Source organism: Abramis brama (assembly GCF_963993115.1).
Source record: "Abramis brama genome assembly, chromosome: 8".
NCBI lineage: Eukaryota > Metazoa > Chordata > Actinopteri > Cypriniformes > Leuciscidae > Abramis > Abramis brama.
The window spans coordinates 3,023,747-3,044,000 of record NC_139970.1 but is presented as its reverse complement, the minus strand read 5'-3'; the positions used below and the strand labels follow the sequence as shown (position 1 = coordinate 3,044,000).

Here is a 20,254-nt window from a genome sequence, read left to right as displayed (position 1 = left end):
TTGATAAATGAGGCCTGTGAGTGTCCCTGCCCATAATGCAAGGAGACACACACAATCTAAGCTGCTTATTGGCCTTGATCTATATATTCTATATATGGACAAACAACACCAAATAGACAGAGTAACATAGAGCACTTACTGAAGGCACAGAACCTGACAATGTTTTCTTAAATGGTACGCTATAATATGTTTGAGCCAATACAAAAAAAAAAAAAAAAAAAAAAGCCTTTTTCAATGCTTTTATTGATTGAAGAAATTAAAGTTAAAAAAAGAGGTTGAAATTCAGATTTAGGGGTGAATTCAGGTTGATTGGGACACTTTTTTCCAGTCATCTCAATGGCAAAAAGTGTCCCAATCAACCCGAATTCACCCCTACATAATGGAGTAATTTCTGTAGTAAAGATAAATTCAGAAAATGTTTTAATGCATGTTCAATGTGAGCAGAATGAATTTTAAAAAATACTTCTAGCACAAATATAAGCAAATTGGTCTTGTTTGTCACCGTCATTCCAGCAGTGGTTACCTAGGATAAGATAAACAATAAAACATGATTATTTGTATGAATCAAAGACACTTTTATTAATGCAATTAACTTTTTATTTAATTAGTTTGAAGAAATCTGTTATATTCATACCAAAGTTTATTTCCAGAACGTTCTCAGTATTTAAAGAATTGTCAGGTTGGAGAAACTCATTTCACAAGTTCATTTGTTGTTTACTTTTTTTTCTTTTTTATTAAATATTTGTGCCCAAATTCATTTTGTATCTTACAGGGCTTTTTGAACCAGATAATGAAAAATTGTGAATTACTTTGAATCTGCATAAAAACAAATGTTAGGCAAAGTTAGCTGATACACTCGTCACCGTTGCTTATTTTATTATGAAATGTACCAACTAACCCACAAACAAATATGTTGAAGTCTTGAACATGTGCATAAACAATATAAAATGTAACAACTGAGACCAGATCAGACACACTTATTTGGTACATGTACCATAAAAACTTTCAAACTTCTCTGGGATCTGCGTCCCATCCTCCAAAAAGACGGTCTCCGTTACCCGGACAACAATCAGATAAGGTTTTATGGGTGTTAAAGAATGCAGGCCAAATGCAAGAGAGAGACCATGGAAAGACAGAAACAATCTGCAAAATGAACTCTCCTGCATTCATTTAACAATGAACTGACCAACATGAAATTAACATACATTCCAGAACATTTTGTGAATGATTTACTGGCTTGAGTACTATTATGTATATACTTTGATATATATTTGATTATACAACCAAAACGGGACTCTCACTTAATTCTCGCTGAGAAGGAGAGATAAACCTATGTATTCTATGTATAACCTCTTGAGAAATGTGTAGACATGTATCTTATTCTCCCACCTCATGATTTTCAGACTTTGTTGCATACTATGGTTTACCAAAATCAGATGTGTGCTGATTTGGTCTCTATAAACTCCCATCTGCGTCCCCAATTTGTTAATTTACATTACATTTTGCTAACTTTGTGACGCATTAGAATTATAAGAATCTTAAAGATTCTTCTCTTAAACACCCAATGAAAGTACCCATTGCAAATGTGCATGCTTGAACAAGGTCATAAAAAAAGACATTTTCCCTCCAAAGGAAGACACTTCTTATTGGATCTTACACCTCCAAATGGGTGTGCCATCTTCATGCTTTAAAAGTCACTGACCACAAGATCCGGCGCTCTTAGCTCTTGTCCTCGGACCTAAACCTCGGACAACTCTTGCCTTAAGGATGCCGTGTGTTCCAGCATGGCATCAACAGGCCCAGGCAGGAGGCTTCGAAGCATCCAGGACATGTGCTCACTCCAGCATCAAGGACAACTTCAGGAGTTCAGTGACGTCATTCAACACGGACGAAGTCCCTCGCAACTCTCACCATGTGCTCTTTGTGTCCTGCCGGCCCAGAGCGTGTAGGCCACAACCTGCACTCCAGCCATGAGAACAGCGACAATACAAGTTCATCCTATCTTCTTCATCCAACGGAGAAGAAACGATTGCAACTTGCACCATGACTTTTGACCCTCACAGGTCCACCAACAGACTCATTTTTCAACCACTTCAAGAAGAAACAATTGCAACTGACCATGCAAGTACCATATATCAATTTAATGAGGTGCTCAAAAAATGATTAGCTGATGGTTCTTTTCATACTAAAATAGATCTTGCTCCAGAGTTCTATTTCCTGTTTCCGGTTCCATAACACTCACACCTTTACCTATGCATGTATGTATGGATGAATGTATGTATGTTTGTTTGTTTGTTTAGTTTAGTTATGTTTGTGATTTAGTTAATAAAACTTGTGCACAATTATGCATCTGGTTTCTGATTCTCTGCTTGCATACAAAGTCCTTTTTACGATTTTGATCTTGTTACATGTTCAGTGACCCTGAAAGATACACTTTTCTTAGAATAATTGAATAATCGAAGAGTTCTTTGGAACTGATTAATTGATTGTAATATTAATTTGGCATACCTCAAATTTAATCTAATTAACTGACCCAAATATTAATAATTAATCATAATTGGTAATTAAAGAATATTATTAATATTTCCCCTTAGAGTTAATGTCCTTACAAAAACAATACATACTTTTTCACAGCCATCTTTTTGTTTTCTTTATTTTTTTTATCTGAATCTACGGCATGAACAATAAATCTCCAATCTCCTACTCTGACTTCAAGCTCATGTGATTGCCACTGACTCGCCGTGTGGAACAGCCATGTTGTAGGCTCACAACATCCCAAGTGTCCAAACGACAACACATACGCCTGCCCTAAGCTATTTCATGTCACAATCAAGCAGCAACCTTCCAGTCTCTCTCTTAAAAACCAACACAGAAGTGACTTAAACTGCAGTTCATCGACGGGCTGCAAAAGAGAATCAATTCCATAGACCCCCATGTTCAAATGCCCAACTTTACATCAGAAAAAAACATGTTTACAGCCTGGTACAAAACGTTGTTTTGGTCTATATAGCTAATTTTGCCCTTCATGACAACTGTGAGGGGGTGATTTTTTTTAATAACCAATCCGTTTAAATTATATTAAGCCTTAAAGTTCTGCATAATTAAGGGCGTGGACACTTGAGTGGCAGGTGGATCGCTACTGATGTCACTACTAGCCGTTTGTCTGCTGTCTGTTAGCGTCACATTACCTCAGCTAATCTGCCTCTTTGCCTGTTTTGACACGTAACTTTGCAAAAAAGCAAACGCAACTTTAAGAAAATGTAAAAATAATTAAATGTTTTATCATTTGCATAACCACTTACTTTTACAGCATCATGACCACCAATCCAAGTTTGTGTCGTACCATTCACCATGTTCAGCAGAAGATCGTTTTCAGCTTTACTGTGCACCGATACAAGATTTCCACCAAAAATTTGACAGTGCTTCTGAAAAAGCAGATTATTTTTAACCCTCTGGGGTCTGGGCTGTTTTTGGGGCCCTTGAGATGTTCTGACATGCCCTGACATTTGTGCTTTTTTCAGTTGCTTATAAACATATTAATGGCAAAGGTTATGCATGGTTATTGAAAAAACTAAAAACTAAAGTTTCTGAAATAAGGCCACAAAACACATAGTAAATATGTGTCAATAAGACTTTTGACTAATGGATGTCCTCACCTAGAGTTTTGATGTCAAAATGATGTGAAAATCATCCTGCCTAATCATTCACATAAAACGATACATTGATTTAAGTTTTGTGAAACACTTCTAGTTTGGAAAGCCAATATGCGGATGGGGCGTAAACGATCATGCATATTTAGTAGTTCACAAATGATGTGCTGAAGGGCCGCTGTGCCTTGGTGAAACGGTGTTTGTACGTGAAGAGCTCTTTTCCAAAACGCCATAAACCTAAAAAGCTGCCTCAAAGATCCACCAAAAGTAATGATTATGAATATGTAAAATATTGCAATAAGACATTTTAATTGTTTATTAACTTCTGGCAAAGATGAAGTTGACGATAGGCTATTGACTCGCGATCTTCGCAGTAGGCTAGTGAATGCACCGGAGAAATGCACACTTATTAGGCTACATAGTTTTTTGTTTTGGATGGTTTTGTTTAGAACCAGCTTTCTGTAAATATATTTCACATTTTTTAGACATGTGAGGCGAGTAGGCTACGGTCTGGTTAATATTGATCTCCAGTTCAAGCACCTTATGTTGTGATTGCTAGCCTATATTTACTTTTATGTATTAAATCCAGGAAATTTGTTAATGAAAAAATTATTAAAATTAAGATACAATTAATACAAAATGAAATTCGTTTTAAAGAAAGGATTTGTACTTTCTGTTTTGAGGTCTCTGTGAAAGTTTGAAAGTCTTTTAGTGCTGCTTTCAGAGCGCTCGCGTCCATAATGGAGAACTGTCACGTAATATTGTTTTTTCCTCATAAATGCGAACACGAAAAATAAAAGACAAAAGACTTTTAAGTAAAACTTACTCCGAAATTGTGTCCTCGGCGGAATTCGCTCTTCAAAATGCTGCCGTTCGTCGTCTGAGTTACAATCTCCCTCTGAGGAAACAACCCGGTATCATGCATTCTTCCTCGCTGTCCAGAATCATCTGAAGGGCGTCTTTACCGGAGAAGCGTGCCATACTCAAAACGCGATGAACTATCAGTAAGTCTGATGAAGAAACTGTGTTTTTATGGCATTGATCGGGGGGCATAGATCACCTAAACTATTTACCATGTGAATAGCGCCGGGGGCGGGGCCGCAGCTGATTATAGAGATAATGAGGCAGAAGGAAAAACGGTACCTTTCCTTGCTTTCAAACGGATTACATGAGTTGACAACATTTGTTTTTTATATAAATTACTTAATTTAAAAGAAGAGATTTCAAGCTTCATAAAGACATATCTCACGTGTCTGTGTGAGAAGTATTCGCTGAGTTACAGTTCATTTTCGGACGCGTTTCAGAATGGACTTCACTGGCAGAGAGAAGGCAGAACTCGCTTCGTGTTTATTTTTCTTTATTTGGCGAAAAGCACCACACTTTGTTTTTATTATGAGTATACACAAAAATAATACACATTTAACAGAATCGATTGATGTACGAAACTCCTATGAAAAATCAAAGTCAACAGAGTATTTATGAGTTTCTTTTACACTGATAAAAAAAAAGCGAGCTGGTATCGCCGGCGATACCGTCGACCTCAGGGGGTTAATATCATCAATCAAAACAAATTATTTTAGTATTTTGTAACATTAATAATGGTAAATTAAGTATTCTTCAGCATTACAGATGTGTTTTCCCAAATGTGATCTGCACTGCAAAAAAACAGCAAGTTCCCTTTCGTTGTCACTCCGAGTTACGTCGGATGACGACGAATGGGGTTTCGCTTAGAAAGCCTATCATCTTCGAGTATATAAAACGAGCCAATGGCAATGAAATGCCATGGGTCTGCGGAATTTGCACAGCGTATCTCCGCCCCACGCAGGGGGTATATAAGGAAGTGCGCGAGCAACATGCAGATATGTTTTCGCTTCGGAGCCAAGAGTTTTCTTCACTCCTACAAGCCATTCTGTATCATCTTCACTCTACGAGACGAGCGGCTCTTCAGTGTGTTGGTGTGACGGCGTGTTCCAGCGAGATCGCATTGCCTGCTGCTGGTCTGTGCAGTGATCTGCCGACAGTGTGTGTGTTTCTCCCTGGGCGCTTCAGCACTCTGCTGAGCTTTTCCTCTCTCTAAAAGAGCTGCACGCGGCACGTCTTTTTCAAGACGACTCGCCTGTGTATTACTGGATGTGGGCGCGTGACTCATCTGTTTAACGGTCGCGAGCGCTGTTTTGCATGTTGGGCTTAATCACACTTGGCAGCGCTCGTGGATGAGTCATGTTTTCATTGTGGGAACATGACCATCGCGATGTTTATAGATCGAGACTCAATGATCTCCGTGTGGGTAGAGTCCCCTCTGCCACACCCCAATCTACGAGTGGGGATACTTTGGCTGGTGGCCAGGGTGATCTGAGGGTTACAGTGTGGCATAATACCGACGAGCATTCCTCGGGCCACGCCCCCCTCCACATCGCAAACCGTGGGGCTTCCGTGTGTGCCTGGTTCCTCTCGGGGACCCAGTGTTTTCATTCGGGGCTCCAGCAGGTGGTGTCATGTCACTCACAGCATCACAAGGCGGGCTTGATTCCTCTGGAAATGAAGATTCGACTGCGTTGCCTCCCTCTGGAGTGTCAGCGTTAGTCGGGTCAGATCCAGAGCTGATGGCCATGCTTTCCCGGGCAGCTGAAAGCATCGGTTGGAGTGGCACCGCCCTCCCCCCGAGCGCTGTAGGCTTCCCGGATGTGCATCAGGACGCTTCCGGTCCGCGGGAGTCCACGTGACTTTTCGCGGCCCGCGGGCGTCCTCCGCCTTCGCTGCCCTTGATCGTGAGGCGATCTTGGTCTGTATGTTCTCTGTCACTATTGTGACACAGGCATGCGGTCCTGTGTGTCGCCTTCACCTTCGAGGCAGTGCTGACTCGGGAGTTCTGTCAGAACCGGCCGCAGTGGAACGCTAGTCCTTCCCTGGCCAACACTGACAGAACGCGGAATATCGACCACGCCCCCTTGCTGGGACGCTATGCCTCCCATGCCCGGCCTGGTCGTTCCGCCGCGCACACTACTGACCTCGCTCTCGGGCGACATCGGTACCTGCGTGATCCCAGGGCCAGGTGATGTCCACAGCTGTGGTCCAGGAATGGGCTCAGCCAGGTCGATGTGAGGGGATCTGAGAATTCATTTTCTCAGCTCCCCCATGTCCCAGGCTGGGCTCCTCGGCGGTGTGGTTGAGGACTGTACCCTACAGTCCTTTGACCCCCCCTGAAGCAGACCGAGGCCTTCTGCACCGACGGTCATCCGTCCGTGCGGTCTCCTTAGTCTGCTTCCCGCCGAGGCCGCCTCCCTGCAGCCCCTCCCCTCGAGCCTTCACTGGCCCCGAGTAGGAGAGGGTTGCAGGAGGGCGGCACCACCCGTCTCCGCCCCTTAGCCGGCCAAACGCCAGGCTAAGCAGCACTCTCGAGACGGGTGGCTTGCTCGGCAGTGTGGTTGAGGACTGCGCCCAACAGTCTTCGACCCTCCCCTGAGGTGGACTGAGGCCTTCTGCACCGACGGTCATCCGTCCGTGCGGTCTCCTTAGTCTACTTCCCGCCGAGGCTGCCTCCCTGCGGCTCCTCCCCTCGAGCCTTCACCGGCCCCGGGCTGAGGGGGATGCAGGAGGGCGGCACTGCCCGTCTCCGCCCCTTAGCTGGCCAAAACGCCAGGCTAAGCAGCACTTTTGAGACGGGCAGCTTGGAGTTAGGGCTCAGTTCTTCTCAAGAGTTGGTAGCAGGGCCACTCCGTCCCCCGGTGGAGGGCCGGGGGAGAATCTCTTGTTTCTAGAACTGATGTCCCTTCCTCCGAGCCCCAAGAGGCTGTGGATGACAGTGCGCGCCGCTCACGAGCCTCGCCACTCTCGTCCCCCTCTGTCGCCAGACCCCTGCCAGAGCACACCCCCGTGGGACGCTGGTCCTCCCCTGGCCTCCTCTGGCAGGGCGCGGCTAATGACCGTGCCCCCACACCGGGCCGCTATGCCACCCACGTCCGGGCCGGTCATTCCGCTTCGCTGCTCCACCAGTGTACGTCTGATTCGCATCAGGCTCGGCTACGCGATTCAGTTCGCGCGGTCTCCTCCCCGCTTCAGGGGAGTCCGCTTCACTATGGTCGGTGGCAATGCCCCTGTCATGAGAGTGGAGGTCGCCACCCTACTGGCGAAGGGTGCGATCGAGATTGTCCCTACAGCCGAAATGAAGTCCGGCTTCTACAGCCCCTACTTCATTGTACCGAAGGCAGCGATCGACCTGAAGGACGCCTACTTCCATGTCTCCATTCTTCCTCGACACAGACCGTTTCTTCGGTTTGTTTTCGAGGGGCAGGCATACCAGTACGCGGTTCTCCCTTTCGGGCTAGCCCTGTCTCCTCACGTCTTCACGAAGGCCGTCGAGGCAGCCCTTGTTCCCCTACGAGAACACGGGGTTCGCATCCTGAGCTATCTCGACGACTGGCTGATCCTAGCTCACTCTCGAGACCAGGTTTGCGAACACAGGGACCTTGTTCTCCGGCACCTAGTTCGTCTGGGCCTTCGGGTCAACTGGGAGAAGAGCAAACTCTGCCCCGTGCAGAGGATCTCTTTTCTCGGTATGGAAATCAACTCGGTCGCCATGTGCGCGCAGCTTACGAGCGAGCGCGCGCAGTCACTGCTGACTTGTCTTCGTCAGTTCGAGGGCAGGAGTGCGGTCCCACTGAAACGTTTTCAGAGGCTCCTGGGGCATATGGCATCCGCAGCCGCAGTAACGCTGCTCGGATTGCTTCATATGAGACCGCTTCAGCTTTGGCTTCTCGATCGAGTCCCGAGGTGGGCATGGCAACACGGCACGCTCCGAGTCCCAGTGACTTCGACCTGCTGTCAGACCTCACCCCGTGGTCGAACCTCAATTTTCTACAGGCCGGAGTGCCCTTAGAACGAGCTTCCAGGCATGTTGTTGTATCAACAGATGCCTCCACCACGGGCTGGGGTGCCATGTGCAATGGACATGCTGCCGCGGGCTCCTGGACAGGACCTCAGCGCCTTTGGCATGTCAATTGCCTCGAGTTGCTGGCCGTACGCCTTGCCCTGCACCGCTTCCGGGTGTTGCTCAAGGGTCAACACGTACTAGTCCGATCAGACAATACCGCCACAGTAGCGTACATCAACCGTCAAGGTGGTCTACGCTCCCGCCGTATGTCACAACTCGCCCGCCACCTCCTCATATGGAGTCAGAAGCATCTGAGGTCGCTTCGAGCCATTTATATCCCGGGACACCTGAACCAGGCGGCCGACGAGCTGTCTCAAGTTCGGCCTCTCGCTGGAGAATGGCGACTCCATCCCCAGTCGGTCCAGCTGATTTGGGATCAGTTCGGGGACGCACAGGTAGATCTGTTTGCCTCCCACGACTCGTCCCACTGCGACCTGTTTTATTCCCTGTCCGAGGGCACGCTCGGCACGGATGCACTGGCGCACAGCTGGCCGCGGGGCCTACGCAAGTATGCGTTTCCCCCAGTGAGCCTTCTTGCGCAGACTTTGCGCAAGATCAGGGAGGACGAGGAGCAGGTAATTTTGGTTGCCCCGTATTGGCACAACCACACCTGGTTCCCAGAACTAGCACTCCTCGCGACAGCACCTCCCTGGTCAATTCCTCTGAGGAAGGACCTGCTTTCTCAGGGACGGGGCACCATTTGGCACCCTCGTCCCGATCTTTGGAACCTCCACGTGTGGCTCCTGGACGGGAGGAGGTAGGTTTGAGTACCCTACAACCAGCGGTGGTGGCTACCATCACTTCCGCTAGAGCATCGTCCACGAGACATGTCTATGCGTTGAAGTGGAACCTCTTCGTCAACTGGTGTTCTTCTAAACATCAAGAACCCACGAAATGCCCGATCAGTGTCGTGCTTTCCTTCCTGCAAGAAGGGTTGGAGCGAAGGCTGTCTCCCTCCACCCTGAAAGTGTATGTTGCCGCCATTGCCGCACATCACGACGCAGTTGATGGTAAGTCTCTGGGAAAGCACGACCTGATCATCAGCTTCCTGAGAGGAGCGAGGAGACTAAATCCTCCTCGCCCTCCTCTCGTTCCCTCTTGGGACCTCTCAGTGGTTTTAACTGCCCTGCAGAGTGCTCCCTTTGAGCCTCTGCAATCAGTGGAGCTTAAGTTCCTGTCAATGAAGACAGCGCTCCTGGTTGCATTGGCCTCCATCAAGAGGGTAGGGGACCTGCAGGCATTTTCGGTTGACGAAGCGTGCCTGGAATTCAGGCCGGCTAACTCTCACGTGATCCTGAGACCCCGGCCTGGATATGTGCCCAAGGTTCCCACCACTCCCTTCCGGGACCAGGTGGTGAACCTGCAAGCGCTGCCCTTGGAGGAGGCAGACCCAGCCTTGGCACTGCTCTGTCCAGTACGCGCCCTCCGTGCTTACGTAGACAGAACGCAGTGTTTCAGGACCTCAGACCAGCTCTTTGTCTGTCATGGTGGAAAGCTGAAGGGAAAGGCTCTCTCCAAGCAAAGGTTGTCTCACTGGATAGTGGACGCCATTGCTTTGGCTTACCAGCAGCAGGGTCGACCATGCCCCCTTGGTGTGACGGCCCACTCCACTCGGAGTGTGGCTTCCTCTTGGGCTCTAGCGCATGGCGCCTCGCTAACAGACATCTGCAGAGCTGCAGACTGGGCGACACCCAACACATTGCGAGATTCTACAATCTCCGAGTAGAGCCAGTTTCTTCTCATGTACTCGCTTCAACCAGCCGGTACTAGATTCTGCTCAGGTGTCTTCGCTTGCTCACCATTCCTCTCCACGGACAGGATACGTGCGATATTTTCCTCAGGTGAGCCTCATAAGCCCTGAGTTTCCTCCAGCACTGTTGACGTCAACGCCAGAGTTATGCCGCCGGCAGCTTTCGCGCTTGGCTAGGTGCCTCCATGTGCATGGTTCCCCCCCTGGGCGACCCCCACATGTGTATTTCCACTGTAAGCCTCTCTGAGCATGTGTCTTTCCCTCGGCAAGCCACCTTGCCACCCTTGGGGTTGAAATATTCCACCTGCGGCTGGACACCCCAGTGATTCTCCATATGCAGCCCTTCGCGGTCATATGTGTATTCTAAGTCCCCCCACCTTCGGGTTGGGCATAATTGCATATTTCCACTGAGATATGCTTCCCAGTGTACCTTGGTATTCCTGTGTTAAGTAGGAGTCCTTCGTCCGTGCCAGTCTCACGACAGGGAACTCAGACTTACGCAGGGCACTGGAAGACAGTCGAGAGGTGGCGTGATTACACTGGGAACCCCATTCGTCGTCATCCGACGTAACTCGGAGTGACAACGAAAGGGAACGTCTCGGTTACGTATGTAACCCTCGTTCCCTGAGTAGGGAACGGAGACGTTACGTCTCCCTGCCACTTCCGCTGTACCGCTGGAACGCCTGAGTTCAGTCTCGGCTCCTCAGCGAAGACATATCTGCATGTTGCTCGCGCACTTCCTTATATACCCCCTGCGTGGGGCGGAGATACGCTATGCAAATTCCGCAGACCCATGGCATTTCATTGCCATTGGCTCGTTTTATATACTCGAAGATGATAGGCTTTCTAAGCGAAACCCCATTCGTCGTCATCCGACGTAACGTCTCCGTTCCCTACTCAGGGAGACGTTTCTCCCTGACGTTTCTCTCCGAGACGTTTCTACGTTTCATCTTCCAAGGCATATGTTACGAGTAGGGTTGGGTACCGAAACCCGGTACCTATATGGAACCGGTTCCCAGGTAACGGTATGTAACCGGACCGAATCAAAACGCATATTTCGGTGCCTCATTTCGGTGCCACTTAAATGCCTCAGCTCGTCAGCTGTCGGTTGAAATATTTGCCATCTGGTTCTCTAATGTCATTCACCATCGTTTTGAGGCTTTTCATTTATTTTTATTTTTTTTAAGTATCGGTTCAGGCACCGTTTAGGCACCGGTACCGTTTTAAAAGTATCGATTTGGCACCGATATCGAAAAAAAAAAAACGATACCCAACCCTAGTTACGAGTTCACAGTGCTTCCATCTGGGCTCGCGCTCAGTCCAAGAGTGTTTTTTCTGTGTGCGGAGGCAGGGTTAGCACAGCTGAGAGTAGCGGGGCTCAAATTCCTGACATACATAGCCGATTCAAGAAAGATAATGACGCAAAACACTGCCCGTGTGCTTGCTCACATTCACTCTGAAGCTGAGCACTGTGATGTGAGCAAGCACACGGGCAGTGTTTTGCGTCATTATCTTTCTTGAATCGGCTATGTATGTCAGGAATTTGAGCCCCGCTACTCTCAGCGGAAAGCAATTTCACTCCCGCTCAGAAAGTTATTTTTCTGGGTCTGGAGCTGAATTCAGTTACAATGTGCACGCATCTCTCACAAAAGCGCATTCTCTCCATAATGAATTGCCTCTCACAATTCAGAGAAGGAGCGAGAGTACATTATCGTGCATGTCTCAGGCTACAGGGTCTTATGGCTGCGGCTATACGTGTCCTGCCTTTGGGCCTTCTGAGAATGAGGGTGTTCTTGAAGTGGATTTCATCTCCATCTCAGCCCTTTACGTGATCTCAGCCGCTTTGCAACAATGCACCCCCTTTCCAGCTGACCGTCCTCTGGCTTTCAGGGCCTCATTGTAGTGTATTGGGCAATCAGGGAGCTGTCCATATCTCCCATAGGTGGATCTCGAACACGAGATGATGAAAGAGAACAATAGGTTCCGTAACCCCGGTTCTCTGAAACATCGAGTGGAGAGATCCACCAAGCTTGCCCCGTTTGCTGCATGAGAAGCGAATATGCTCACTGAGGAAATATTTTCCTCACGCGTGCAGGTGTTTTATACACTTGGGAAAGGGCGAGTCCCTTACCTGTCATTGGACACGCGCTTCTGTCTGTCAGGCCAGACTTGGTGCAATTGGATGCTTCTGCAGAGGTCAGGTGCGAATGCCCTTCCCATAGGTGGATCTCTCCACTCAATGTTTCAAAGAACCGGGGTTACGAACAGTAACCTATTGTTTTTTCCCTTCATTTGGCCTAAAGCACTGTTTGTTGTGTTCCATTTTTAAATATTGACTACAAACACAGGTTTTTTAGATTTCCTGTCCTGGCGTTCACATTTACGATTCTTTGCAGCCTTTAAAAACTGTGCAAATATAACATTAGAAGCAGATCCTGAGAGGTGTTGTGTATTGTCAGGGACACGGACGTGTCACTAAACAGAGCTGAGGGCCACTGCCGTTTACAAAGTGACATGCAGGACTCTTGCTCTGGATGCATCACATGACCATACGAGCCAATACATCTCTGCATGTGTAAGTTTTTTTTTTATTCTACAATCATTTCTATGTACAAAGATGGGCACAAATACATCAAAAAGTATTTAATTACAAATTACAAATACTTACTCCTCAAATGTATTTAAATAAAATACTGCTGTGAAAAAAAGTTTAAAGAAAAGAAAAGAAAAAATTAAAATACAAGTAATTTGTAATACAAAATTAGAGACAAAATTTTAAGTCTTTTGAAGTGCAAGAGTAACTGTGGAGTTAGATACACTTAAGAGTATAGAATATCGGCCATTTAGTGCAGAAGATGAGCTTTTAACGTACGTTGCTACATACTGTCATAATAAAAGATCATTATGCCTATAACACTATATTTGTATTATATAACAAAAAATTAAAGACGGCCATTATCAATCTCTCTCTATTTTTTTTTTTTTACTATTTTTTTAAAGTTGTGAAAACGCTGTTGTGGTGTTTTTCTTTTGCTATTTGAGCAAATGGGAACACAAAAATAAATAAATGTAGGCTCACTGTTATAGAAGTTTACCCAACTATGACACCTTCCACTTCTGAAAAACGCAGAAATGTGAACAGGGTCAATAGGATGTGTCACGTGACGTCACGTGATTTTCTTAAACTGTGATAGGCAATTTGGTAGTCCTATTCGTATTTTGTGTCTATGGTCCTATTAAGCATGGTGATGAAAGTAAATATATATGCAAATAAAAATTATATATTTAAATAAGTACTTTGAATATTTTAAATACAAATTACAGTCTATCTCAAAATACTGTCCATCTCTGTCTATATAGACTATATTTTTTAATTGAACTTATGAACAAGTTTGTAACAATGAGGCAGGAACGAAGCGGAGAGAGAATCCACATGCAAGCACTACTTTAATAAAACAAACAGGTAATCCAGGGCAAACAACAGAACACGGAACTCAGGACAGGAACATGGAAACCGCTACAACGACCGACAAACAACAACTGAAGCACAGAGGTAAAAATACAAAGACAAACAAGCTAAACAAGGTAACAAGGGGACGTGATAAATCAGAAACACCTGGGGAACCTAATAAACATAACGGGGAACTGCTAAACATGGGACAAGACAGGGGAACACAGACATGAATCATGACAAAGTTATTGCACCAGAATGTGGTGTGTTGCGAGTGGCTCATTTTTGTGAGTGTATTTAAAGATGAAATAATACCTGGAATAACTCATGAACCAAGAGGGTGTAAATGTAGTTACTGATGCGTTTGGTTATTTCTCATAAGATTTGCAGATTTGTATTGCTTATTTAAGTTATACTACTTTATTATTAGGGGCCAAGCACCGAAGGTGCGGAGGCACCTATTGTGTTTGTTCCGGTTCTTATTAGGGGCCAAGCACCGAAGGTGCGGAGGCACCTATTGTTTTCGTTCCCGTTCTTATTATTATTAGGGGCCAAGCACCGAAGGTGCGGAGGCACCTATTGTATCTGTTCCATTTCTTCTTATTATTATTCTTCCGCCATGGGAGTCTATGGCAGCCCATAGAACCAATTGCGGGGAAGTTGTTTTGGTTTGAAATTCTGATAGAGGACAGTCCCAACATTAAATACAGCAATTTTGGTGTTTCTAAGTCTTTCCCTCTAGCGCCACCACCTGTCCAAAATTTCACTTTTATTTTGCTAATAACTTTTGAACCGTAAGGCCAATCAACAAAATATTTTTTTCCTCTGATTCCTGAGCTCATGACGATTTGATTGCACCCTATGACGTCATTTTCCGGCATATAAATATGGCCGCCATTTAGAATTTTCAGAAAAAGCTACTTTTTCGAACTCGTCCTAGACGGTTTGTCCTATTTGCACGAAAATTGAACCAGATCATCTTCAGGTAGAGCTGACAAAAAGTTATGGAATTCAAATTGATTCGTCAAACCGTTTTCAATAAACGCACGAATAAATTTTACGTAGCGCTAGCAAAAACAGTCGTAAGGCTGTATCTCCGCAACGGTTTATCGTATTCAGACCAAACTTGGTACATGTACTCACAAGCATGACCTGAGGCAACATTCTGCGTTTCGGTGCAGCGCCACCTACTGGTCCGGAGATATGAAAAATGGCTATTTTTGCTTATAACTTCTGAACGGTTTGTCCAAAAATCATAAGATTGGTCTCGTTAGATTCAGGGCAACATGGCGAGTCGACTGATATCCAATTTTACCATATCGGCCATTTTGACTGTCGGCCATTTTGAATTTTGTGCTAAAATGCTGTATTTTAACAACGCATGAACGGATTGTTACGAAACTTTGTATGGGTCATCAGCACAATGCCCTGAAGGAGCCTGATAAGTTTCGAAACAGCACCACCTAGTGGTGAATTTTTTTTCCCAAATGCTTATAACTTTGGGTGTGGTCGACTTATTTTCATGAAACTCATCTCTTTTGACTCCTGAATCGTTGCCGAGTCCTACGATACCAAACATGCTAGGTTTCGTCTTACGGTTTGTGTAGCGTTGTGATTTAGCGCTTAAAAAACATTTGGCTATATCTTCGAAACCGCTAGTCCGATCGAGACGAAACCACCATCAGAAGTTTGAAAACATAGGTCGATAGCTACATACCAATGCCCAAATGCGAAAATATTGATGTTTAGGGGTAGTAAATTCCAATCAAAGTCATGTGTCAGTCATTTTTTACGTGTTTTTTCATATAAATGTCTATAACTCCGAAGCGAATTGAGATATTTTCACCAAAATCAACACACATATGTATGGGCTCACTCTGAGGACACATAAAAAAAATGGTGGGACTGAGCCTCTTGGTGGCGCTATAATAGTACAAAACATGAAATTCCCATTGACTTCAATACAGTTTTGTGAAATAAAATGCTATACTAAACAAATGCATTGGTGTAATATTACAAAACTCAGAATGTGCCATCAGCACCATCCCCTGAAGGCAACCAAAATATTTAGAAACAGCGCCACCTAGTGGTCAAAAGTTATAACAAAATTTACAAAACTGATAATAACTTTTGAATAAATTGGCTTATTGTAATGCAACTGGTCTTAATAGATTCCTTGGGTCAAACCGAGAACATAGATACCAAGTTTTCCTTATTTGGCCAAACTTCCTGTCCGCCATCTTGATTTTCATTCAAAACCTACTTTTTCGAACTCCTCTTAGACCGTTTGTCCGATTTTCACCAAAATCGAATCATATCATCTCCAGACCGTGCCGACTAAAAGTTATGGATTTCGTGTCGATTGACAAAACCGTTTTCGTATACCGCAGCAGCAAATTTGAGGCATGATGCCAAAAGGACTATTCAGGCTTTATCTCTGCAATGCCTTGACGTATTGACACCAAACTTTGTTTGTCTCATTGTCACTTCACTCTGACCACATCACAACAGTTTTGTGACTGCGGCACCTATTGGTCGAAAGTCATAATCCATTAAATCATATTCTTATTTACTGTTTCTATGATTTTTCAGCCATTTCGCCTATAATCCCCTTTAAATGTCTTTAATTGCTCATTGTTGCAGTTGGTCTGACACTTTCAGCAATGTTGGCATGTCTTGTCATCTTATTCTGCTTGGCCCCGGTAATTGCTGCTTGCAGCTATATTTATTATTATTTTTCCGCCATGGGAGTCTATGGCAGCCCATAGAACCGATTGCGGGAAAGTTGTTTTGGTTTGAAATTCTGATAGAGGACAGTCCCAACATTAAATACACCAATTTTGGTGTTTCTAAGTCTTTCCCTCTAGCGCCACCACCTGTCCAAAATTTCACTTTTATTTTGCTAATAACTTTTGAACCGTAAGGCCAATCAACAAAATTATTTTTCCTCTGATTCCTGAGCTCATGCCGATTCGATTGCACCCTATGACGTCATTTTCCGGCATATAAATATGGCCGCCATTTAGAATTTTCTGAAAAAGCTACTTTTTCGAACTCGTCCTAGACGGTTTGTCCGATTTGCACGAAAATTTAACCAGATCATCTTCAGGTAGTGCTGACAAAAAGTTATGGAATTCAAATTGATTCGTCAAACCGTTTTCAATAAACACACGAATAAATTTATGTAGCGCTAGCAAAAACAGTTGTAAGGCTGTATCTCCGCAACGGTTTATCGTATTCAGACCAAACTTGGTACATGTACTCACAAGCATGACCTGAGGCAACATGCTGCGTTTCGGCGCAGCGCCACCTACTGGTCCGGAGATATGAAAAATGGCTATTTTTGCTTATAACTTCTGAACGGTTTGTCCAAAAATCATAAAATTGGTCACGTTAGATTCAGGGCAACATGGCGAGTCGACTGATATCCAATTTTACCATATCGGCCATTTTGACTGTCGGCCATTTTGAATTTTGTGCTAAAATGCTGTATTTTAACAACGCATGAACGGATTGTTACGAAACTTTGTATGGGTCATCAGCACAATGCCCTGAAGGAGCCTGAGAAGTTTCGAAACAGCACCACCTAGTGGTGAATTTTATTGAAACTTTGTTTGTCTCATTGTCACTTCACTCTGACCACATCATATCAGTTTTGTGACTGCGCCACCTATTGGTCAAAAGTGATAATCCATTAAATCATATTCTTAATTACTGTTTCTATGATTTTTCAGCCATTTCGCCTATAATCCTCTTTAAAAATCTTTAATTGCTAATTGTTGCAGTTGGTCTGACACTTTCAGCAATGTTGGCATGTCTTGTCGTCTTATTCTGCTTGGCCCCGGTAATTGCTGCTTGCAGCTATATTTATTATTATTATTATTATTATTATTCAAAGCTCATTTCAATAAACAAAAATATCAGAATATTTATTTGATGATCAGATTCTTCAGTTCAGATCAGATTCACTCTCAAGAACTCAGAGTGTCTGAATTCTTAATATTTATCTGTATAAAAATGACATTTCAAACACAAATTTGTGCATAAACATATGTCACATAACTATAATAGTGCTGTCAGGAGCACATTACCTCTGCTGACATCCAGTCAAGTGGTGTTGCGAAGTATTTGACACATTTCAGTCCAAATGCAGACCATCCAGTGGGGCAGCCATCAGCTGTATATATAATATTCAAGAAACAGTGAGAGTATTTACATACACAATCATTGATTATGCTTAATAACCCAACAACATGTAGGTCATGTAAACACTTTAAATAGGGTTGTTATTGGGTAAATGTCATAAACTGTTTAAATTACTCAAATAAGTACATAACTTCTTGGAAGAATATAAAATGTATTCTCTGCTCTCTATGTAATAACAATAATTATTTCAATAGTAACCTGCTGCGTCCCCCTGAGAGAATGTCATGAAGAGAAGCAGAAGTGTCAGCTTTTCCATGGTAAACCTGGGAATGAATCAGCAGCAAAGGTAAAAATATGACTGTGCATTATAAGAAAATCTACAAAGAGACCAAGCAAGAAAAAAGCTTTTTGAAATGCACAAAAAAAAAAATATATATATATATATATAGATAGATAGATAGATAGATAGATAGATAGATAGATAAATGCACTTAATCAGTATCCTAGGCTTGTTTTATAATAATATAAATATATAAAAAAGAAGAGGTAAATGAGCTGCATTAAATATTAAGACATAAATGTAAATTTTACATATTGTTTCACTGGCAGAATTGTATTGTCCAGTAGATGCTTCACATTTCACCACTGCAAAAAGTCTTTCCTGTACTGTGTCTTTGACATACCTCAGAACTATAGAGCACTGATCTTGGGATGTGATGTCTTGAGTTGTGCCAATCTGCACTGAAAACATCCCAGCTTCAGTAACCTCTTTTGCAATAGTCTCTTGAATTAACTGCTGCACTGTAGATATGACTTTCATTACAGTTGTTTTTGACAGAAATGTCACAACAGAACCTCGACCTTTAGCCTGGGTTTGATGCATCTTCTTGCTTTTTTCTATGCACTCTGTGAGATGTTCCTTCATGCATAAATCATGTTTCCCAAGAAGAATGATAAGCTCTAAAAATTCCCATGATCAATGCTCATGTCATCCACAGTGTAAGCTGCTTCCGACTGTGTCCCTCTGTAGCCAAGTCCTCTCTTGCCAATGACCTTAACTATGTCTACAATACGTTCCAACACCTGCCGTCTCTTCCGCACTTGATCTCTGTGGGCCACTACTTGGGGACCATGAAGCAGACTGGCTATATCATATGGAAAGCATTTTCTGCCAAATTTAAATAAATAAATAAAATTAAAACCAGATTAACGATTTCATTACAGAAAGCAGTACGCAAAATATGTGACAAAATTGAGAATGAAATTAAATGATTTCATTTTCACAGTGACATTGCATTATCCCTGTCAAATTGAAAAATTTCACATTTCATTTTCACTACAGTCTCGAGGCAAGACTGCCAATATTAAAATGAAAAGCCAAACGTGAAAAAGAAACTACAAATACAGTTTTTACAATGCTCTTTAGTAACGCTCACGCAATAATAGTGACACAATTCAAATTCAAATGTAAATTTTCGTTTTCATTTTAATTCCTCTTTTATTGCACAGTTTTCATTTTCGTTTTCATTTTCAAAGACAACCTGCATGCAAATTCTATGTTAATGAGTGGGTGTGGCTTATTCAAGTAACGACGCTAGAGACACGCCTTCTGTAAAGCGAAGTCGTCGACGTCCCGTGTGCATGAGTTGAATGTGTGAAACGAAATCGAGACGACAAGATATGGCGAAATCTGTTAGTGAGCTTTTGCGGGAAGCTGCCGCAGCATTAGAACATGGAAACAACCAGCCTGACCATGTTAGTTATGATGTTAGACTCAGACTAGACCATAATCGACGATGAGGTTCATTCATGTATTAGGCTGTTTTGGAAATTCAACTATTTGGGTGTACAGAAGTCTTAGTAACACAATTTCTACAACAATTATAGCCAGACATTAATACCCACTGGCTTTAACCGAGAACCTCGGCCAATGTTTCATATTTGCGTCGTGCCTAACAACGCCCTTCAGCCGTGACTTATTCAGATAACGTACAGCACTAGCCTGTATCTGTCCGCTGTTTAACTGTTACGTGTCTTTTGGTTATTTTAAGTTTGTGTACAAAAAGAATCACAATGCTGAGTGATTTTCATTTCCAGTAACAACTTCTGGATGAGATCGAGAAATCGAGTGTACCTGCATTTACAGTAGGCTAGATATTTCCTTCAGGTCAGTCCTATATTCATAATAAAAAATCCGTTTGAATGTCCGGTGTGATATCTTGTACTTTTAACAGTTAAGGGGTTGTCCGTGCCTATAGTCATGTCAGTTGCGTCTTTCTTCTCCGTGATCACAAGTTTGAGTCATTTCAAAAGTCTTCTCTACTGAC

General features: G+C 43.8%; 1 protein-coding gene across 1 annotated transcript in view; it reads right to left on the bottom strand.

Annotated features, from left to right (window-relative positions):
* LOC311088758 (ladderlectin-like) overlaps positions 1 to 18,256 on the bottom strand; it is a 37,058-nt gene extending 18,802 nt beyond the window's left edge. Inside the window, exons 1-2 of the mRNA XM_084123039.1 lie at positions 18,186 to 18,256; positions 17,873 to 17,958 (exon numbers count right to left, since the gene is read on the bottom strand). Coding sequence (XP_083979165.1) covers positions 17,873 to 17,958; positions 18,186 to 18,243 — 144 coding nt within the window. The 5' untranslated portion in view covers positions 18,244 to 18,256. The remainder of the gene's footprint in view (positions 1 to 17,872; positions 17,959 to 18,185) is intronic.
* Positions 18,257 to 20,254: the final 1,998 nt, after the last annotated feature.